This window comes from Garra rufa, chromosome 22, assembly GCF_049309525.1.
Source record: "Garra rufa chromosome 22, GarRuf1.0, whole genome shotgun sequence".
Lineage (NCBI taxonomy): Eukaryota > Metazoa > Chordata > Actinopteri > Cypriniformes > Cyprinidae > Garra > Garra rufa.
In genome coordinates this window covers 31,223,982-31,247,210 of record NC_133382.1, presented here as the reverse complement: position 1 = coordinate 31,247,210, position 23,229 = coordinate 31,223,982, and the positions used below count along the sequence as shown (strand labels likewise).

At 38.1% G+C, this 23,229-nt stretch overlaps 1 protein-coding gene across 1 annotated transcript in view; it reads right to left on the bottom strand.

The window, feature by feature from the left end:
• The window catches only part of rnf213b (ring finger protein 213b), a 27,769-nt gene extending 7,257 nt beyond the window's left edge, over positions 1 to 20,512 (bottom strand). Inside the window, 45 exon segments of the mRNA XM_073827913.1 lie at positions 21 to 225; positions 335 to 516; positions 1,354 to 1,468; positions 1,796 to 1,895; positions 2,483 to 2,634; positions 2,757 to 2,933; positions 3,024 to 3,124; positions 3,334 to 3,454; positions 3,536 to 3,723; positions 4,176 to 4,379; positions 4,483 to 4,658; positions 4,755 to 4,888; positions 5,369 to 5,557; positions 5,861 to 5,996; positions 6,110 to 6,266; positions 6,372 to 6,421; positions 6,536 to 6,652; positions 6,744 to 6,877; positions 6,978 to 7,076; positions 7,169 to 7,305; positions 7,425 to 7,890; positions 7,975 to 11,312; positions 11,412 to 11,561; positions 11,665 to 11,849; positions 12,105 to 13,293; positions 13,554 to 13,706; positions 13,848 to 13,991; positions 14,117 to 14,334; positions 14,411 to 14,570; positions 14,662 to 15,281; positions 15,714 to 15,863; positions 15,952 to 16,119; positions 16,271 to 16,430; positions 16,645 to 16,773; positions 16,863 to 16,961; positions 17,176 to 17,319; positions 17,407 to 17,566; positions 17,666 to 17,721; positions 17,819 to 18,032; positions 18,140 to 18,343; positions 18,510 to 18,763; positions 18,848 to 19,122; positions 19,212 to 19,378; positions 19,539 to 19,694; positions 19,800 to 20,512. Coding sequence (XP_073684014.1) covers positions 21 to 225; positions 335 to 516; positions 1,354 to 1,468; positions 1,796 to 1,895; positions 2,483 to 2,634; positions 2,757 to 2,933; positions 3,024 to 3,124; positions 3,334 to 3,454; positions 3,536 to 3,723; positions 4,176 to 4,379; positions 4,483 to 4,658; positions 4,755 to 4,888; positions 5,369 to 5,557; positions 5,861 to 5,996; positions 6,110 to 6,266; positions 6,372 to 6,421; positions 6,536 to 6,652; positions 6,744 to 6,877; positions 6,978 to 7,076; positions 7,169 to 7,305; positions 7,425 to 7,890; positions 7,975 to 11,312; positions 11,412 to 11,561; positions 11,665 to 11,849; positions 12,105 to 13,293; positions 13,554 to 13,706; positions 13,848 to 13,991; positions 14,117 to 14,334; positions 14,411 to 14,570; positions 14,662 to 15,281; positions 15,714 to 15,863; positions 15,952 to 16,119; positions 16,271 to 16,430; positions 16,645 to 16,773; positions 16,863 to 16,961; positions 17,176 to 17,319; positions 17,407 to 17,566; positions 17,666 to 17,721; positions 17,819 to 18,032; positions 18,140 to 18,343; positions 18,510 to 18,763; positions 18,848 to 19,122; positions 19,212 to 19,378; positions 19,539 to 19,694; positions 19,800 to 20,512 — 12,546 coding nt within the window.
• Positions 20,513 to 23,229: the final 2,717 nt, after the last annotated feature.

Sequence of the window (23,229 nt, the reverse complement as noted above, 5' to 3'; positions counted from 1 at the left end):
TATCATCTGAATGGGCATACATGAAGCCGTAGAGTATCTGCAGGGAAGATCCATTCATAATCAGTGCCGTTGATCAGTGCTTGCAGACAATCCATGCCAGCATGCCTGTTGAGTGCTCGAAGCAGGTAAACTCTGTACCAGTCATTGTCACTGTATTCACACACAGCCTTCAGCTGCTCCAAAAGCTTCAGCTCAACTTCCTCAAAATTATCTGAAAGACACAAAACATGTGGAAAGGTTGCACAATAAAACATGTTATTCATTTAAGCATTGCAATATAACTGCTACAAACTGGTCAGAGGAGAAGCCCCCCGTACCGGATCTTTTGCTGTTCGCTCTGGACAGGATACGGGCAGCAGAGTCCAGACACATTCTGAGGCGAGCCATCGACAGCAGAAACTCAGCTGGGTCTTTCTCTCTGGAAGGTGTCTGTTTCCGAGCCAGCCGGCTAAGGAAGTTTGAGTCCTCCTTCAGATGTCTATGATCTCCATTTAATTCAGAACAAAACAGGGAATCCTGAATAAACAACAAATCTGCTTTTAGAAAGAAACATGCAGATTTTAAATAATAATTAATGTGGCTATAAGTGGAATACAACTAACAGTGATACTTCATAAAAAAATAAACGTTTTTGGTGCATTTGAAAGAAGACTTTGGATGGCTGCTAAAGTGTTGCAAGTCTTGCCATATGGATTGGATTCATGGGATTTTCCACCAGTTTTGTTGGACAACCAGACAAAAATTGTACAAATAATCACATTTTATCATTCACGTCCGTGGTACAAAATGGGTTAAGCGCCAAAGTTTAGTACATATTTTTCCAGGACATATTTTTCTTTGTTGCCTACAATATCCAGGTTTTTGTTTTCCTGTTTTTTTACTTACGTTCAACTTGAAGCAGCATCGCACAGCCCGATCGGTGTATCACATCAAAGTACCATGAGAGCGTAGGTGGATTCTTATGCTTTTGAATCGCTCTCGCGGTACTTTGATGTCAAACACGAATCGGTCTGCGCAGAGCCGCTTCAAGTCAAACACACCTAGTTTATACACATATTTGCATCGCTTTGACTATTCTCTGTAGATCCCACCTTCTCACCATTGGTTGATTATGTACAATGCCTGCATGTTATTGGTCAACTTCTTTTCAATCATTACCTTCAGCAAGAATGAAAACAGAAAAACAAAGCCAAAACCTGGTTATTTTAAGCAATATAGAAATCCTGGCCAGGATGTGTCCAGGAAAAAGAGCACATATGGTCGACCTAATTAAAAGTGAAACTTGCTTTAGCAAGCACCATTATTAAGTGCAGACATGGTGCCAAGACAACTGGATACCTGATCATGACCCACCTGGAAACAGTTAACAAAGAGCCGGTAGAGTTCAGTTCTGTCCTCCTGGTCCAGAAGCAGGTTTTTCTCCAGGTTTTTTAAGTAGATTTGTATATGATTCTTCACCTGTTTGAAGCTAAAAAGATTATCTTATTGCAAAATGTTCTTAATGAGTGTAAAGGCCAATTCACATTACACCAACAAACAGACTTCCACAACCCAAAAAAGGGTGATTGAACTTGTTTAAATGGTGAAAACAAGCACCAACACACTGATACAACAAGACCAGATGAAGTGTCTTGGGTTGGCATATGTCGGTGTAGTGCGTATTGGCCTTAAACAAAATTCTAAAGACAGCTGTGGACAGAACAACTCACTATATGAAGACATACTGCATATTTAAAGTCATAAATAAAAGGTTGCATATGCCTGGATGTGTTAAGGTGTGTATGTATGGCAGCACCTGTATTGCAGAAGAAGTTTCGGCAACACAGAGCGCACCACAGGGCTCTGGTCAACACACTCCAGGAATGGGGTTAGCTCTCTGGTCTTATAAACATCTCCTGTAAACACAGAAAGCAAATTATAGAGTAACTTACTCTTTATAGATCTTTTCAGTGAATTGGTTGATCTAATTTAACAGAATTAAACCAAATGATTTGTTCACAAATTCAATGATCCATTCAATGAAGATTATTATGACTTTAGGTAAGGTGACCCTGGACCACATATTGAAGGTGCAAAAAAATCTAAATATTGAGAAAATTGCCATTAAAGTTTTCCAAATGAAGTTCTTAGCAATCCATATTACTAATCAAAAATTACATTTTGATATATTTATGGTAGTACATTTACAAAGTATTTTCATTGAACATTATCTTTAGTTAACATCCTAATGATTTTTGGCATAAAAGGAAAATCAATCATTTTGACCATACAATGTGTTTTGGCTATTGCTACAAATATACCTGACTGGTTTTGTGGTCCAGGGTGATGAATGAACCAGTGATATGATATTTTAATTCTAAATTCACATCCTTTTTGAAGCTTGAAAGCTCTAGTTCTCATTTATTGTAATTACACTGAAAATAAAGACCTTGTACAGAAATTTCATTTTGCAATGAAATATTCCACAAGGAAATCAACCCACCTTGTGCCGAGATGAGGAGAGAGAAAAGCAGTTCCACAAGGTCCTCTGGGGGATCTTGATCATCAGTCAGACAGAAACGAGAAACCACCTCCAGGAAAAAGACGTTGCAGCATTTTCTTATTTCTTTATGCTGCTTCACTGCTAAGCTGTAACAGATAAAAATATAGACATTACAGCAAAATGAATTAAACATAGTAAGAAGCTAACGGTTTACCTACACCTATTCAGTCTAAATGGGAAACTGAGGTTACCAAGAACAAAGAATTTAACTCACTCTATGGTTGTGGAAACAGTGGGCCGGTAATTGTTTGACAGAGGTGTCCTGCACGTGGGACAGAAATCTGCTTCTTCTGTAGATCTTCTCAGGCAGGACAGACAAAACACATGCTCACAAGGAAGCACAGCGGGCTCTGACAGATCTGATAGACAGACAGAGCACTTCACACCAAATCTGTGAAGAAAATACAGAATAATACAGAAAATAAGTACATAATCAAATCAAACATATAATTTAATATTTTACAGTTGAATTCAAGTGTACCGCAGTTCTCTGCTGATAGATTCATCATGGTAATCATTGAGTATGCGGATGATTTGCTGAAGATTGTCTTTAGTCCTCAAATCAGGAGACCCTTCCATTAACTGTGACAGAGGAAACAAAAGCAGCATACATGCTAAGGACTTTTGGAGTTCTAACCTCATACCTCTTGCTTTGATAAAGCATCTATCCTGAGAAAATGTGCACATATTTTGCCATAATATTATACTTTTATAATGAAGTGAGGGGGCTACAAAGAATTTCAATATGCCAATGTCTTCTACAAAAGTAATATAGCAGAGTCTAGACTCACTCCATGTAACTGACTGCAGTGTTTCAGAGTCAGTGCTTTTATCCGTTCATCTCCCATTTTCATCTTAACGACCACCTTTTCAATGAAAGCAGCCACTAGCAGCATTCCCTGCCACACTGACCTAAGGAAAAAAAAGAATCTGTAAGAAAAGATGTGATATGAAATCATGTTTTCAAATTATCCTATTTTCTTTATTACTCACTTTATATTTTCCAAATGTTTGAGACAGCCAGGGCTGCAGAGGGCTCTGTAGCTTGGACTAAGCACTCTCTCTAAACATGGCTGAAGTTGTTCAATTCTTTGCACGAAGTTCTGGCATTCAGTTATTGATGTTACTGGTAAAAGCTTTGTTTCTTCAACACAGATACCAACAGCTAGAATGTCCTCACACTGTAATAAAACACAACAACAAGATAAATCTCTTTAAATCCATCTAAATATGTGACCCTGGACCACAAAACCAGCCATAAAGGTAATTTTTTTAAATTGAGATTTATACATCATCTGAAAGCTGAATAAATATGCTTTGAGGGTGCAAAAAAAATCTAAATACTGAGAAAAACACCTTTAAAGTTGTCCAAATGAAGTTCTTAGCAATGCATATTACTAATTAAAAATTAAGTTGGGATATATTTATGGTAGGGAATTTACTAAATATCTTCATGGAACAAGATCTTTAATTAATTTCCTAATGATTTTGGCATAAAAGATAAATCAATCATTTTGACCCATATAATGCATTTTTTGGCTGTTTCTACAAATATACCCGTTCTACTTAAAACTGGTTTTGTGGTCCAGGGTCACATGCTGTCTTGTTAGTATGCTACAGTCCTGCTCCACACCATATCAGGGCTTTCTCTCTTTGATCTTTCTCGTTGGATGATGCTGATCAGCTGATGGTTGAGCTGAAGGGCATGGGATAATGTGTCTAGGCGTGGGCTGTAGACATGAGCTGCTGCAAGGATCCATGATGGAAAGAGCTCAGGAGTTACGGACATCTCCTTCTGGAGAGCAATTACACAACCCAGCACTGCACTACGAAAGACCTGTAAGAAAATGTACACACATCCATAAACACCAACATTAGAACATGAAATATGACACTGTGAAAACAAATGTTACCAGATTTATAAAACATATGTATCTTACCCCATGCTCTTCCTCAGAGTGGATTTTGAATGACAGATAAACATAATCGGTCAAGTAGCGCTGACCCAACTCGACTTTCTCTCCCTCTGAGAGTTTCTGAATATAGCTGCCCAGTCCACTGCCTGATACAGCACTAACAAACTGCTGAATTCTTGCTTTGATGTCTTGCTCAGTGCCTAAGAGAAAATGTAAAAACATGGAGTAGCTGCAGATGTTTTATGTACAAGAAGTGTATGTAGTACTTGGTTAGCTAACTGGCCAAAAGACTTTACCTCGCACAAACTCTGATTCCTCCCACAAACTCTGGCAGTAAGTTTTTATCAGCCAGCTAAAAGGGGCGGCACAAGGCTGTTCTGCTTCTCCAATAAACAGGTGACACTGCACATTAATCTCCTGATCTGTAGTGCTAAAAGAAGAAAACCAGTTACAGTTAGATATTTGAAAGCATTTAAAGGGATAGTTCACCCCAAAATTAAAATTCTGTTATTAATTTCTCACCCTCATGTCCTTTCAAACCCGTAAGACCTTCGTTCATCTTTGGAACACAAATAAAGATATTTTTGATGAAATCCGAGAGCTTTCTGACCCTGCATACACAGCAATGCAACTGACACTTTCAAGGCTCAGAAAGGTAGTAAGGCCATTGTTAAAATAGTCCAGTTACAGTTAAACTACTGATGACTATTTTATCAATGTTCTTACTAACTTTTGGGGCATTGAATGTGGCATTACTGTTGCTGTCTATGCAGGGTGAGAAACCTCTCGGACTTAATAAAAAATATCTTGGGTTTGAAACGACATGAGGGTGAGTAATTAATGACAGAATTTTCATTTTTCAGTGAACTATTCCTTAAATCATAAACAGGTTACATAAATTAAAAAATACCTTGCATTTTGTGAGACAGTTAGGTCAAGGAGCTGTTGATCTTCAAAGATATCCAGCCAGAACTGGGCCAGACCCTTACTGAGCCCTTCTCCATACAGTAGGCACAAGTTACAGTCTCTGTCCAACACTTCTAGAACTCGGGCAAACACTGGAGTCAAAAAACTCTGTAGGTTGCGCCACAACGTGTGCCTGAACATAAACACCGAAATGTTAGCTGCTAGCTTGCTAGTTATCTCTAATCTACGGATGATCATCTAGTGCAGGGGTGCCCAAACTCTGTCCTGGAAGGCCACTGTCCTGCAGAGTTTAGTTCCAACCCCAATTAAACACACTAAACCAGCTAATAAAGCTCTTTCTAGGCATACTAGAAACTTCCCAGTAGGTGCGTTGAGGCAAATTGAGGCAACTCTGCATGACATTGGCCCTATATATCTGAGATAGATAGACAGACAACAGATTTTTAATGCTAGTTGCATTACAATACTGCAGTACCGTAGTGTTCCACCTTCCTGCAGAGCTTCACGGTTCTTTGCCACTCTATAAACCCAGTCTTCTGCATTATGAATCAGTTCCTCCTTTTGCATCAGTGCAAACACCAGCCTTCTTAGCAACACTTCCTGGAACCGTACTGAAAATACATATGAAGTTTTTTGACTTCTCATGGTTTCTATTTTCAGTAGTACTTTACTAATTCAGGACAGGGGCTTAATTGTGACAACAACAAACATAAAATCAGCTGACCTCCTATCTGCCCAGGGTCACCTCCCAGAAGGCCAAGCAGTATGTTCATACGCTCCACACTCCTGGAGGTATTTTTGCCTGTATCTCTTAGCAATGACACAGCTTTCTGGGTGCAGGATCTCAATAGAGACAAACTGTGTAGATGCACTGAATCTTCCTGACAACCAGTTAAACAGAATTTCTGTCAGGAGGTATGAAATTATGATATAGCATTTCTGGTGTATATGTTTAAACTAATCTATTGCGAGCTTAAATCATTTACCCTCTCACTTTCTGGTCCACTTGTATCCATTTCCTCTGATTCGTTGACATCTGTATGAAAAAAAATTTGTGAAGAAAATGTGAGTTGTGCTTGTGTTAGTGGGTTAGGGGATTGTTTAAATTGTCAAGTTGCTGGCAGCTTTTGGTCATTGCTATCTTACATACCTGACTCACCTTTCTGGGAGATGAGTTTACTTATAGGTATTCCACAAAAAGCCTCAAGATTTAAGCTCATGTCACCAGAATCTCTGAGGTCATCAATATGTACAGATAGCCAAACTCCTTTAGTAAGAAAGAGACTTGTTAAGAATATTTATTTGGCAGTATCTAAACACATTGCAAATGTTTCAATTGCTAAAATAGACTTGCTTACCGCCTTGAAAGCCAATGTATTTGTTGCCACTTGTTCTAGATTGCACCCCAATTCGGGAGAGCTTTGTGATAAACACAGTATAGAAGTTGCACTCATCTGACTTCAAGGACAAGATTTCATTCATGGTACAGTACCTAAGGTAAGACCAGTGACAGATAAAATGTCATAAAAGACTCCTGTGATACAGAATGTTAATAAATTGAAATCTGATTTAACCAGCATCAAAGGACTTACTTTGCTGAAGCAATAAGTTCAGTTTTGCACAATGACTCTTCCATGTCCATCTGAACTAAAAGAATGTGCAATGAAAGTCCAGATTCCCTCAGGAAGGAGCTGTGGATAAAGAGGTACAATGCTTTAGAAATTGTTGACCATTTGTTGCCAAAGTGAAAGGTACTGAATAAATTCAACATAGGTAATGTTACCGTATCTTGCTGCAAAAAGAAGCTTCCGTGTCAAATTGGTGTAAAGAGAGCAGAAGAAACCGCTCAGTGGACAAGCCCAAGGCCGGGGCAAGTTTTCTCACATCTGCTCCAGTGAGAAGATTGGAGAACGTGGTGACCTGGTTACAGAAAACATATGCATTGATTTTGCAAGGTAAACTGGTTGAGATAAAACATTGCTTTAAAGTCTTTAATGAAAATATATGCATTTGTAAACTTCTAGAAAAGTAAACATCACCTCCAAGAATCTATTCTTGTCCTGATCATTTTTGTTTAGATGGTTGTCTAATAGGTCTCTGAGAGATCGATGGCTTTGCTGATGGAAATACATTTTCTGAAGATTATCCTTCTCCTGATTTCCGAATTCTGAATACTTTAATCTGAGTACAGAGTCCGGTGAGGCACAATTCAAGAGAAAGCTTTTGGCAGTTTCATAAACTTGCTCTTCCTCGTCAATGGTTTTGTTTGATTCCATGCTGTCTCTGGTCTCAATGTCAACAGGATCTTTATCAATTTTCACAAGATCAGAAGCATCTCCAAGGGTCTCAGTGTCTTCGTGAACTTCGGCATCCTTGTCAACTTCCATTGGGACACCTCCTCCTTTTGCCTCATCAAGGGATTTGTTCAGTTTCTCTTGAGACTCTATCATATCTTCATCTTTGTCAACATGATGAGCCTCACTTTCCTCTTTCTCCATGTCCTTGGCCACATTAATATTAGAGTCCTCTTGACATGGTTCACTGATTTCATTCTCAGTGCAGTGGGGTTCATCTCCTTGAGTAGTTTTATCATGTCCCTGTTTTTGTATTTTCTCCAAAGCCTGCAGGAGTGCACTGGCACAAGCATCCCCATGGAATCCAACAAAGGCATCTGATGAGCTGAAATTTGTTTCAGTGGATTCAAATTGATGTACTTTTGAGAAATCTTCTGCCCACTGTTTGAGTTTTTCCAAAACTCTGTGCTGCCAGGGAGTCAAATCCGTACTCCTATCAACTTTGTGTTTCTCCAGTCTGTTTTTAAGTGGAACAGGAAACTTTTTGTACACTTTTTCCTGGTCCTCCACCACTACCAGTCTGAAGTCTTTGTGAACTCGACATTTCACTCTGTGTGATCCAAGTCCCAAGTCAACATAATTCTGTCCACTGAAGCAGACATAGTATTGATTCAGGGCATCATACAGGCTTTCATACAAATTGAGGAGATTCAAAAGGATGACAGTTCGACCTGTCTCCATGCATGCCTTTATTCTACTCACATTGCGACATATCTGGGCATACTCCTGGTCTTTGGGAAATCCTGATCCAAAGACAATTTCAGGGCATGTATAGTTCTCCTTGGAGAAAATATGATGTTGGATGATGTACAAGGCAGCATTGTTAGTTGTGAGCAAAAGAAGATACCGGCACTCTTGGTCACTGTGGTGGTCAAGATTCTGTTCAATCATTTTCAGTGTACTTGGCCTTTGGACTTCAATGTTCTGGAAGATGTCCTGGAAGTTAACAAGTGGATCAAAATCATCCTTTTGTCCACTGAAGTTTCTCAACACAGCCTCTGCTAACTCACTGTCAGACGGCTCTTGATCTGAACTGCTGACTGTTGCAAAAATCATTTTCACCAAGCTATAATAATCTCGGAGTCCAAAGAACTGTTCACTGTCAGTTTTACAGATGTCTAGGTAGCCCTTTGCTAACTTTGGCAGGAGGTGCTTGATTTTGAGAAGAACGTTATGGGAGGATGAGCAGATTCCTTCAGCTGTCTCTACTAGGTCTTTCTCACTTGGGTCCCAACGGGACACAAAAATACCTCGGTTCATTTTCGCTGGATCGAGAGCCCAGTTTGAGATTCCAACAAATCCGGCCTTCATATGTGGCTCTGGGTTATCACTGTCTATGCATCCGTCCTCTAGAAGAGGATGCAATGTCTTCAGTGGCATCTGAGGAGAGTCCTCTGCAAGTCCTATTTCATCTAGAACAACTACTGACACATACTCATCCAAGTTCTTGTCCTTTTGGAAACGAGCACAGCTCCGAAAGGTTCCAATGATTCCTTCAGGGCTTGAGTGAGGGCTGCATTGAAAAGACACCATATGAACTTCCTTGAGCTTCTTGAATAAGTCACAGTGAGAGGCCTGGCGCTGCATTGCATCTGCTACAACAGTCTTAGCTAGAGATTTTGAGCTCCCAGGCTTGCCAACCAGAAAGAGTGGAATTCTCAACTCAATGCAGACCACCATGAGGAAGACATTTTCTTTCAAAGCCAGATTTTTGGCAATTGTATTTCTTGTTTGGATTTTTTCAAGAAAAAAGTCTTGGCATGAAGTTATCTCCTGCTCCAGTGACTCTTTGGAGTCGAAAGGATCAGGAAAGAATTTGCTCATAGTCTCTAGGTATGTCGCTTTGTCTTCAAGTGATGGGTAATAGCAAACACCTATAGCAAGCACCAAGCACTTCAAGGTCATCAGTTCATTTTCAGTCCAGTGGCAACATGGAAAAAGATCATCTCTGTGGTGATAAAACCAAACTAGGACACACATTGATCTCTCCACATCCCTAAGACTTACAAAGCTGCATTCGTCTGCTTGTCTACGCATGTATCTTTGAGAGGCAGCCAAAACTTTTGTAATCACAATCCATGACGCAAGAGGCAATTCATGATGTCTCATTTGTTTTTGCACAATCTGACTAATATAAGAGAGTTCAGTTGAATCACTTAACTGTCCAAAATCCCATACTAGGGGAACCATGCTTGGGGGTAGAGGGTGCACACGGTACACAAGCTGTCTCATGGGAATTTTACCAAGGCGATCTTCAGTTTCCTCAGCTTTCACTCTGTATCCTAGCCCAGCACGCTCCAACCGGTCAATCATGTTGGTTGTGTGTTTTCTGTATGGATTACAGGCAGCAATTATTTTCAGACCAGTATTTTTTTTCAAAGGGTATCCCTGTACAGTTTTGTCACATAGCACTTCCTTAATGGCAAAGATCGCTTCAGTTGTGTTGGCTTCATCAAAAAACAAAACTGTGTCAAGTTTATACTTTTGACAGTTGTTCTGAGCAAGTTCTTCTGCTTCCTGCACCTTCTTATAAATTACCTCAGAAGTAGTACCTCCATGAACTTTAACTAGTTTCATGTTTTCAACATCTCTGCCTTCACGTTGCAGATCACAGAGAAAGCGTATAAGCCTTGTCTTCCCACAGCCAGTTTCTCCCATGATGATCACTGGAATCTCACATCTGAATCTCATATGAATAGCCAACATCTTCATGACATTGTCAGTAGTGAGTTCATATGTAGGATCTGGATCAAATTTTCCTTTTTCCCAGCCTTTTTTGGCTCCAACAACTAAGGAAATTTTTCGTATCTTGTCTTCTCTGGACAGGTCCTCAAAGTTCTCAGAAAGATTAATTCTTTGTAGCTCAATGTCTGAAAAGAGGTCTTGTGTCATCACATTTCCCATTAACACTCTGCCACTACTTGGATCAACTGCATTAAGAATTGTCCCATTTTTTTTCACATGGAATCCTAAGAAAGACATGGTGGAATGGTCTGCATTGAAAAAGACATATGGGTGAGGTTCATTTTCCCATCGTTTTCGAATAGATAGTTTGGCTAGGATATCTTCCTCATCTTTATTCTCAGAGAAAAAGGAGGGGCTCTCATCAGAGATGTCAATGGATGGAGACGCAAAGTCTCGAGCCATGTGAATCATGAATTTTACTATGAAGTCCTTGAATCCACTTAAATTCTCAGCAAGGAAGTCTGGATCACAGAACAAAGTATTCTCACAGTCTTTAAGCTGCAGGTTAAGAAACCAAGTGAAGTGCTTTAATTCTGCCCATGATGGGTCCTTCAAGCCATAGTTTGATAAAAGATGATGGAGACAGTCAACCGGATCACCTTCTACAGATTGAGGTGGATATTTGAAACGATCCAAGTTCTCATTCCTGTTGTATCTCCTCAAGTATTGGTAAGGTCTCTGAATGGCCTCACTTTTAAACTCTTTATTATCCATCAGTGGATCTAAGGATCTGTACCCTCCTTTTTTTCTCCTGATCTCCAAAGTTTTCACCTCTTTAGGAGGTCTGCAGAAGATAGTAGGTAGTGCATGCAAAAACCCCTGGGTTATCTTTAAAAAACAGAAATGCAGAAATACAGGTTAATGCCTGTAGCTCAACAATTGTTTAAAGAACAAAAAGTTAACAAAATAGAAAAAGTAGGTTTGCACCTCCATCTCAGTTTGACTCTTTTGAACCTGCTGAAGTGCTTCAATCGCCACCAAGTGAGCTTTATTTCTCCTCCATGTAGTTCCTTTGCTGTCACTAAGACATCCTAGAATTAGTAATTTGAACAGGAATTCCTCCAAGCCATGACGTACCTGTAGAGCAAAGTAATCCATTAAAAATCCACAGTTAGTACTGTATATAATAGTGCATGTTATGATATAGCAAAATTAATTAAATTGTTTTCATAAAACATACTGCAGCAGTATCAATGTGCAACAGCACAGGGTCCTGCTCTCTCAATGGTGCCAGTCTTTCAGACAGGGTTTGGACAAATCCATCCATGTCAACACAAGGCTCAATGAGTTTGATTGTTAGACAGGTGGCTGTTGGAAAATCTCTACTGAACTGCTCAAATAGACGCTTGACATATAGTGACTTTCCTGCACCAAGAAGAGGAAAAATTCCAGAGTATCAGCATAATGTTTGGTAACGTTTTCGTTATATTTAAAGAAAACATGACATACAACCTATTTCAATAAAACGTATTCAGTCAACTTTTTAGGACACATAAATGGTTGGAGGAAAGGTATTTAAAAATAAAAGGGATTCTATGAATCAGCCCAGAAAATAAAGAACTTAAGAAGCAATGACAAAGTTTGATAAAACACTTAAGTATACAAAAAACTAATACATACCAACAGCTGGACGTTCGGATGAAATCATCCAGACAGAGAGTTTCCCTGGATAGACTTTTGAGTGGGAAACAAGCTCAGATGGAATATGGAAGTGATGGCGAAGATAGTCTTTAATTGTTCCTGCAGATATACTCAGAACTGTTTGTACTTTATAGTTGCTGAAGAAGGAAGGGACATATCTATCCTGGTTTGCAGGACAGACCATCACTAGACAGTAATGAGGGCCAGCACTCCTTTCTAGCACCTCAAAGCATTCCACCAGGGCTACGCTCACATCATAAGTCAGTGAACCTGGATTGACCAGAGTGTAAATCTTCTGATGATTGCTTGCACTGCCTTGGAATCCTAGACATCGACGGAGGAAGATCTCTACCTCCTCTTTAGTTGTCTCCTCCTGGCACATTAACACCTCATCAGTTGTTGGAAGTGGATGCTCTGTACTCTCTATGTAAAAAGTCAGAGTTGTGCTAATCAATTCCGCAACAGGGCACTGGACAAGGTTTGGCCTTCCCTCTTGTAGAAAACAAGGAATCTTGCGTTTGATGTGCGATTGATTCATTGCAGACAGATTGGAGAGGAATCGTCCAAGTGTTTCGACATCCACATGGTGAGTAAGGAACCTGGACATGTTTTCTTTAAATTGCTTCCACAGGTCCTCCAAGCATTCAGTACCAACATCTAGTAAACTGAAGCTCAACGGCAAGTCAAAATCACTGTGTTTTGATTCCTCTAACATGTCATCTTGCACCATAGATTCTGTCTCTGTTGCTTTTTCAAAGGCCTCTCTCATGTCATCTAAGGTACAGTCTGGTTTAATTGGAGTCAAAAGGTGCCACATTTGTTGTGGCACAGGTTTCCTTTTGATGCTAACGCTGTTGATCCATTCGCAAAGAAACACCACTTGTTCTGATGTGTAATGATTCAGTGCATAGTACTGAGAGCGTATTTTAGTTAAGTGATTACACCAGTCTTTATGGAAGTTCTCCAGAGAACGACAAAGGTTTTGAAGCTCCTCTTCAACCTCACCAGGATATACAACACTCTTGCTCAACAGGGAAAAGCTAACTTGAATGCAGGGTTGATGTTGGTGGTTGCATGTTATCTGTGCCCTCCAGTTTCGAAAAAGCATATTGCCAGACGTGCGCAACTGAAGAAGGATGCGGCCCATCCTCTGGACTCCTTCAAAAACCTACAAGATGAATAAAGGTAAGTCTCCACTAAACAAATAAACTGATGCAAATATAGATATCTGGGCTGCATTTCTTAAAAGCATTGTAAGCTAAGTTGATCATAGAGACCATTGGTGGCAATAGTTCAATGCTTTACTTAGGGTTATGATGTTTTTGAGGACTGCAGCCCTGGTCTTTTATTGGAACTATAAGTTTTCAGACATCAGTAGTTTAATATTTCTTGCAAAAGGCTGGTTGACATTTGCGATAATGGACCTACTTGAGTAAACTTGTTGACTTGCTCCCTTCCATGCTCCCCTTTCGAAGACATCAGCATGAGCTTATTCTGTAGCTCTAAGAGTTCATTAAGACAGTATGTCTTTTCCTGTTCATTCTTTGTCACCTTCACGTTAAAGACATTGTCCAAACCTGTCTAAAAACATATCACAAGAAGATGCTGTTTTACAAACTTATCTATTGCACAGCATGACTGCCTAATGGAATATTTTAACAGATTTAAAGACACAAATTCTGATTTTAAGCACTGAAATTTTTTATACTAGCGTCTACTTACTTTCGCATTGAAATCTTCAGGCCAGCCCACATGATACACGCCTCCAGTGTTGATATCTGAGGCCATAGACAAAGATGATTGCTCAACAGAGCCATGAGTCTCCCTTAAACCTTTCAGCCAATCCAACCACCGCCTGGAGTCTACCTATATGTGACAAGCCAGTTTTAAATTGCATTAAATAGAAGCAACACCTATTAACTGGAAGATTAGAGGTGTACACACAATGTAAATTAAATTACTGTATTAGTTAAGTGTTTGCAGAAACTAACCAGTTTATCTATGAGCTTCTCATCTTTGTCACAGGTCTCCCATACTTGCTTAGCACAGTCAATAAACTCTTCAAATCCTGCATTTTGTGGTAGGGAGTAAAGCAAAGGGCCGTAGCCCTTCACAACAGTCTCGAAACTGGCTAGCCTGTCAATGTCTGCATCATTCTCCCCAGCAGAAATTGAGGCCAAATCCTTAAAGACATTCAAGTCCCTTAAACCTAAATGAAACATACTGAATATGATTTTTCCACACATTAACACTATAAAGCAGATCAATCTAAAAAAAAAACTCACTTGGAATTTGCGCTTTGACCCATTTGATTAGAGTATCGCTTTCCAAAAATGCCTTCAGGCAGGCTGTGTGCTGGCGTTTGACATCTGCCATTTTTTGACTGGCTCTGATGAGGTCTTCACTCAGAGAACCCAGAGTGTTTTGTTTGAATGAGTTTGCTTTCTATATATAGAATAATTAAATGTTCACAAATCTAGACAGAAACATGTTCATGTTAAATATAATGCAATCACAATAATGGCTTGTCTCCTACCACTTGAATCAGGCTACGAATATGGCTGAAGTCTCCTTGTAATTCCAACCTTTCTCTTATTTTCAGTATGACCTCAGCAGATTCCGCAGCATGGTAAAGGCGTCCGTATTCCTGAATCTGATTGAGCCGATCCTCTGGCCATTTCTCATCCAAATGAGAATGATGGCTTTTTAGCATAGTGGCCATCAATGTAAGCTCTTTCTTTAAACGATCTCCTTCACCATTATCCCCACACCATTTCAAAGCTTGGTCCACCTCTTTAAAACAAGTTTCTCCATTTGCAATCCGTAGACCAAGATTGAGGAATTCAGTGAGACAAGGTTTCCAAATTCTATCAAGGACTTCTATAAGGTCTAGTGACAAAAGCTGAGGACCAGGCATAAAATATTTGTTGGCCTTTTCATGCCATAAAGATAGAAGAAGGTTGCTCGTCTTTACTTCATGCATCTCCAATGCCATGTCTAGGATTTGCGGATCAACTCTGTAGAATAACACTCGCCTTGTGTTGTTTTTGCCAAGATCCACTTTGGAGAAATATGTCTGCACTTCCACTAGTTTGTCCAGAGTTACCATCTGCAGGTTGGCTTTGACCATGCCTTCAAGGAAAGAAACCTCTGGTACTAAGGAAAAGTTAAGACATTTTTGTAAATATATATATGTGCATAACAAAAATGTATCCTAATGCATGAGTTTTCAAACTGGGTACCATGCAATTAGTGTAAATACATTTAGTGAATTTGAAAATATTACAGTCTCATTTGATAGCTTTGATTTTTAACTATAAGAAATAAAAAAATAAAGCTGATTTTTTTCTTGTACTGTCAACTTAATACGACATAGCTAAAATATCTGAATAATTAGTTTTGTCTCCAGGTAATGCAACAATAAAAATGCCAATTATTTAGTATTGGAAATGGCATGTTGTCTTTATAATATCACACTTATTATTTTTCAGACACAGTATAAATGGGTCTTTCAGGGTCTCTCATCATAATTGGGGGTCTTTGGTATCAAAAAGTTTGAACACCCCTGTCCTAAGGTAACTTCCTTACCATCTACGATATCTGTAATCTTTCCCAGCATATTAATAAGGTTGGTCATGTACTCCTTCTGTTGATCAAAGGCTTTCAAGTCATCTTCTCTTTGACTAAGTAGCTCTGACACATCGATTGAGATATTCACTTCTTTGTTGTTCTTCTTATCTAATGTCAAAACAAGCAAAATGATGAATAAGCTTGTGCCTAAAGAGACTTCTGTAATTTGTAATGATACTAAGTGCATCACACTTACATTGGTTGTAAAGCTCCTGAAATTGACTCTTAGACTTAGAGATGGTCTTAAGGTGGTCCAGGGTTATAGATCCCTGGCAAAGGTTCTGAATCAGACAACCCAAGAATGACTGAGAATCTGCTATTAAACGACTGGCATCATCTTCCAACTTCCACTGATTCCAGTTGTCTGTGAAAATGTGAACATAACCCACAATGTTAAAGAACAACTATATACATGAAGGATTCTTAAACTGTCCAACTGTTTTTTCTGTGACTATTCACTTTTTTTTGTTAGACCATGTTAAAACCATAAAACTTGTAAGACCCAATCACTCCACCTTGAGACAAGAGAAAGTTGATTGCTGATTGTGGGTGCAGTAGACGATGTACATAATCTTCTCCAAAGCGAGCTGCTGACTCCACAATAATGGAGGACACAACAGGCCATGAAAGGGACTTTTTAAAAAGTTGGTTTAAAAGGTCTCCTTCCTTATTTGCCTGCAACAAAAAAGTAAACATATACAAAAAGGTACTAGATCAAGGTGTAAAAGCTGTTACAAATACACTAATCCACATTTCTCTCTCTCTCTCTCTCTCTCTCTCTCTCTCTCACACACACACACACACACACACAGAGTACAACAATACTGCAAAAATAATTAAAATATATATAATTTTTTATTTTTAATTGAACATGAAAAGGTGGCATTACCTTGCACTGGTTCTTAACAGCAGCCTGACACATCTCTTTGAAACAAGACTGAAGGTTTGCATGACTGTTCTTGATAATCTTTTCTGATATCACTAGACAGCATACAACAACCTGCTCAGTGACAGAGATCTGAAAAACAAAAGGAGGATGGTGACATACATAATTTACAATTTTCAATGTATAGATATACTGTACTTCTAAAATAAAGATTATCTTACATGGGACAGTCTCAATCTCAGGTCTCGGTCTAATAAACTCTTCCAGCTTTCAGAGATTCCTGGTATTGAACACTCAATCCCATACATGTCATTCCACAACTACAAAGAAGAATTAACAAAATCAAAATTTACTGTTTTATAGATCCTGTCATTTCAGTTCTATGACTTGAAAATTTATACAGTACAAAGACATTTGACTGATAAAAGATTAAAAATTGGTAGAATTCAAAGAACAGCAAACAGCATCTGAAGACGTTTTGCATTCTTAGTCTAGGATAACCTTTAAATTGATCGGTTGTACTAATTACTACACCTGTATTTCTTTATGGTAAGTCAATTTGGAGTCCTTCATCAGGGGTTTCTGTAGCAGCCCATCTCTCCATTTACTGAAATCCTTTTGAATGTTATTAAGCATGGCCAAGAACTGATTTAGCTTTTCTTTCATTTCCTCTCCACCCTACAAAAAAAAAAAAAAAAAATTTGCTTAAAGACACAAAACACAACCTTTAGAATGATTGACAAGAAGGCATTGATGATTCAGTACCTTTGAAAAATTATCATGATGAATTTCAGCCATTTTAAATAGAAGTTGGAATGAGAGCACTGTGACTCTGTATTGTGGGACAAGTCGAGTGATTTTGCAAACGCTCTTGTGAACATTTTCACAACACCGGATTAAGCCAGAAGAAACGGACTCCATGGTTCTGTAATTTAAGAAATTCTGCATTAATATCAGCCTAATATCAAAGTTTTAAGAACAAGCTTATTAAGTAAAAAAAACCACCACATTTAAACATGTGTACCTTTCTCTGTTCTCCTCAATCCTCTTCAACAAGAGGTTAATAACCTTTTCAGCTGCCTGCAATTTTAAAAGTAAACATTTGTTGGTTTGAAAATATTGTCTCTTTGCCAAATGCAAAACCTGTAGAGCAAGCCTTGTGCCCTTAATCAAATACCTCCAGGTTTTTTCCTGTGCGGACGGGATCAGTGTTTTTTTCAGTCTCCTTCAATCTGCACATTAGGCTCTGGATCAGGAGTTTAGGAATTGTTCCTGTCAACTCAGCAAATTCAGAGATGTCCTCAAAAGCAACTATGGAAAGCCAGCTTTTCAACAAGTAAGGATCATCCTTCGTCAGTGATAAGTGATCTTTGATCAGCTGAAGGACCATTCTACAAATTAATAAACAACACATGTAATATTTCTCATATTTATTTTCAAGTGATAAAATTTTGAGAATTAAAAAAAAACTAGCTTCTCCAAAAGTATTTGGACAAACCTCCTTTTGTCAGGGTATCCTCTAATTCTTTCCCTAAAAGATGGATACTCTATGTTTTCAAGCCCTGCCCAACTCTGCTCATCCTTAACTGAGGCTGGATCTGACTGTGCCTCTGGCTTTTTCAATAAATGAAGGACAGGAACAAGTAACACCACTTCTGAGATCAGATTCCTTGCACATCGATTCATCAGTCCCATCACAGTGCTGCAAAGACACCAAAATTATAATGATATTGTGGTGTCTTTTAAGACATACTCATTAAATATATAAACAATAACAACTATTCAGTAGGCTAGGCTTTGCTTTATAGTGTGCATTAGGAACATGGATAAAATCAAATTATCTGTAACTACAGATTTGTCCAATAAACCTTACTTACAAGTAAATTTTAGGTAGTGTTGTTAGAGTTGTTTTCATTTCTCCAAGAGAAGCAGCCCTTTCAGAGACTACTTGGCAGAGTTTGCCCCAGTCCTTTGGGCCAAGATCCACACCACAACCAGAGCACACTTGGAAAACTGAGAGGACCACTTCCAAAGATTTGGTCCCAGACGAGCTCTCTGATGTTTTCCCTCCAGATTCTCCTGTCAAAATCGAACTCAGTCTACTAGAGATCAGTTCTGTGACCTAAAACGAAGAGGTCAGAGTTATTATTCTTCAAGGCCCTTAGGGCAGTCTTTTGAAAATAGAATAAAGAATACTCACACCTACTTCTATTGGAAATGGGTAAAGATGCTCTGGAAATTTCACACGTCTCATGACCAACTGAAAACCTTGTCTGTAATTGTTTAGGTGTTCAATAAGTGTCTTGTTGTCTTCATCATTAAATGTCCCCCATTTCTCAAACACTCTGTCAAGCAGTGCATGAGCAGAGGTCTCCCAGTGTTTGGAAATTTCTTTCTGTTCATTCTGAAAGATCCACTTTGTCATCCTTTCTGTAAGAGATCTTGAACTTGAACTTATGTAACCTTCATAAAGGTGCAGTTCTTGAGAGGAAACACAACACATATCAGGCATTACATCACATACAATGTACAATGAATTACCAAAAAACTTATGTAAGTCTTTTCACTACCTTTTACTGTATTGTCAGTGGGGGCAATAACATATCTAAATGCTGTTTCAAAAAAGCGGCCATTTTGTTTCTGCACTGCATATGTGTATTCTATTTGAACACCCCTCTCAATGTGTCCCCAAACTTGAAACGATGCTTCAATCAAATAGCCATCCTTTTGTAGACCCCTAAGCAACAAGAAATTACATTTTATGATATTTGACATTTTATATCAGAAAAATTCCAACTTTTACATCAGTTAATGTTCTTATGCAATTCATATTATAATTACCGGCAGGCTATAATACAGGCAACTATGCTGTCATTATACATTAATTAGAGACTTACAAAAAATGTGTAATCTGAAGTTCAAAGACTTCATTCCCACAAAGGAGCAAAAGAGAGTCATGCTGTGTGTCAAATCTGAATTTTTTGTCCAGAAGAGCATAAATGTAGAAAGTGAACACTGGCTGTTCGCCTGGAGCTCTCACTGGGGAAGGTTTTCTATGAAAAAATTATATTATTATTAGAGGTCATATCCTGTATCTATTTAGCTTATACATTTGATTTGATTTGATTTGATTAGTGCATTATATTATAATTTTGCACCTTCTTTTGCTGTTGTCCTGAACTGCTGCTGTCTGATTCCTCTGCTCCTTAGACTGTTCAGGCTTTCCAGCAGCTGCTGCTGCGTATGATTTTTGTTCTTCTGTTCCTGACTTAAGTTCAGCATCTTTTTGTGAATCTCCTTGTGAAAGTTTTTTATTTGCATCTTTGTCTTTTTGATTGTCTCTATCTTTTTCTCTGCCATCATCTGATAGTTTGGTCCTTTCTTTTGTCTCCTCTGTCAGTTCCCGTGTTTCACTCACTTTCCTTTTCTTCCTCTCAACACTTTCATCCTTTTCTCCATCACTTTCATTTCCTTTGTTCCTTGGCATGCCAGTTTCCACCTCCATCTTTACATCTTCAGGACTGGGTTTTGTTGGCTGTGACACATCTGTGGTCTCTGTGTTGCCATTAAACTCTGTTTGTGTCTGCTGTGTTGCCTGACTGAGAGTCTCCGTCTGAGTCTCCTTGTTTTCCAACGTCCCTAAGCTTGTTTGAGTCTGAACATCTTTACTCAGTGGTTCAGGCTCTGCTGCATCTGTGTTCTTCCGTCCATGCCCGCTGGATCTGGCTGGGCTTGGGTGACTTGTGTGCTTACCTTTTGTTTGGCTTTTTGAACGTGTTCTGGATGAAGATGTGCTACCATCTCTTTTTTGGGCCCCCTTCTTTTGTGCACCTGCCTTTCCTTTCTCTCCACTCTTTCTCTTCCTTGTCATTGTCCTTGTCGTCTCACAGCTTGTGGCTTCCTGGTTGTTGCAAAAGAGGTTCAAAGGTCAATGATTCTGAAAGATAAATAATGGTATATAAGTATGTATGTGATATACAGTTGAGGTCAAAAGTTTACACCCCCCTTTCAGAATCTGCAAAATGTTAATTATTTTACCAAAATAAGAGGGATTATTTAAAAAATGCATGTTATTATGTATTTAGTAATGACCTGAATGATTTATTTCACATAAAAGATGTTTAAATATAGTCTACAAGAGAAAATAATAGTTGAATTTATAAAAATGACCCTGTTCAAAAGTTTACATCCCCTTGATTTTTAATATTGTGTTATTACCTGAATTTCCACTGCTGTTTTTTTTTTTTTTTTTTTGTGATAGTTGTTCATGAGTCCCTTGTTTGTCCTGAGCAGTTAAACTGCCTGCTTTTCTTCAGAATAATCCTTCAGGTCCCACAAATTATTTGTTTTTTCAGCATTTTTGTGTATTTGAACCCTTTCCAACAATGACTATATGGATTTTGAGATCTATCATTTCACACTGAGGACAACTGAGGGACTCATATGCAACTATTACAGAAGGTTCAAACGCTCACTGATGCTCCAGAAGAAAAAAAACATGCATTATGAGCTGGGGGTGTAAAGTTTTGAAGAGAATGGACTCCCTCTGTTTTTTTCCTTCTGTAGCATCAGTGAGCATTTGAACCTGAATTAAAAAGTTTACATGCCCTTGATTCTTAATACTGTGTGTACGGGGTCATTTTTACTATATTTTTCCTTGTGGACCATATGTAAACATCTTTTATGTGAAATATCTTATTCAGGTCAATACTAAATAAACAACAATAACATGCATTTCGTATGATCCCTCTTATTTTGGTAAAATAATTAACATTTTGTGTGATTCTGAATGGGGGATGTAAACTTTTGACCTCAGCTGTATATAAATATACATGACAATTTAATGCATTTCTGAATGAAAATTTATTTTGGTTTTACTATAGCTCTATACTATAAATCTCCATACTTTATACTTTTTATTAATCATCCGTGAGGGAGGTATTGTTATTAAAAATGTGTTAATTAAAAGCTATGATTTTCTATACCATATGCCATAGCTTGCTTTACAGAAACATTTTTCTAATCGTGGTAAGGAGCCATCCATTATTTTACCTATGGTACTGAAAATATGGTCTTATGCGAAAACTACAGTTAAAATACGGTTACTATACAACGACTATAGTAAACTGTCATTAGGAATTACAGAATATTGCATCGCCTCAGTGACTGCAACGACAGATCTCAAATTCATAACAAGGTTTTATGTTTTTCTCTGCGCATCGATAACAACTTCCTCATAACTTCTCTTAGGTTTCCTTTATCAGGAATAATACTGCCTCACACATTTTCCGAAAAGAGAAATGTAAAAAGTGTCTAAATACAGAGTGTAAGCAGATTCTAGTAAAATATAAAATTCAAACATACCAACAGTAAAACAGCATGTAGGCTATTAGCATGTAAAAAAAAATAGATAAATCATAAACCTGACAATCGTTTGCAACAAAACGAGTGTCAATAAAATTGACAGCGAAATACATTGTGCCATACCTGAATTAATCCTTGGCATTGTAAAAAGATGACATCTACATGTTTTGAAGAGTCAGTCTCCCTGAATAGTCATCACTCCTGTCAACAAACCGAAGTACTGGCTGCAGTTCCCCTCCGTTCGGATACTTGTTGCATTCGCTACACTTTCAGTTTCGTTTCACCAGCTGGTTTCTATGCACTGGCCGTTCCCTACTTACACCTAACGAAAGCTTAACTCATGAATATTAATCTGATCCTTACGGTGACGTTGCATGACCACGCAAAGTTTTATTTATTACTATATCTGAGAGAAATCAGATCAATCATTTAGCACTGATAGTTTATTTGTCGTTTCTAAAAAACGATTTATTTTTATATGAAAAAGTTGTCTTTTATTGACAAAATATTATACTTTATCTTATGTATTCTTTTTGATTAGATCAGATAACAATGAAGCTGTTGTATGTGTATGGTCCTGTTTAAACGTGTCCCACCTATGGGGCAAACACTGTATTAAAAAAAAAAAAGACAATATGTTTGCACCAGACATGTTCGAAATTAATATGGAGGAAAAAAATAATATTCCAAACCCTAAGTAAACTGAGAAAGTCAAAAAGCATTAGATTGTGCCTGCTCTATCCTATTATTTACTATTTTTTTTATTTATTAATACTTACTGTTGTTGTTGAACTGTATGATATTAAATAAACACATTCAAGACATTATAATAACTTAGTATTACTGTAGTAACAATGATTTTTATCTACGACTGAATAGGAATTAAAAGGATTAAGATAGGGCTGAGTTGCTGGGTTATTTCGTGCTAGAGATTAATTTTTAATCTTCACATCCACAAAAAGTGCAAATATTAACATAGATAAACTTAGAGACTGTTAATTTATGTATATTTATGGATATTATCACATAGTCTTAAAATTACAATAACTTGCACATGTAACATACTTATGAGTTTACAGTCAAATAAAAACAGATTAAAGGACACATTCACATTTCATTTTCTAGCATGTCTTAAACTGAGTTGATTTATTTATTATGGTTTATGCTAACGTAAATCAACAACCTGGTGGGGTGGCTGATTTATAACTGATTTAAAGTCTATTT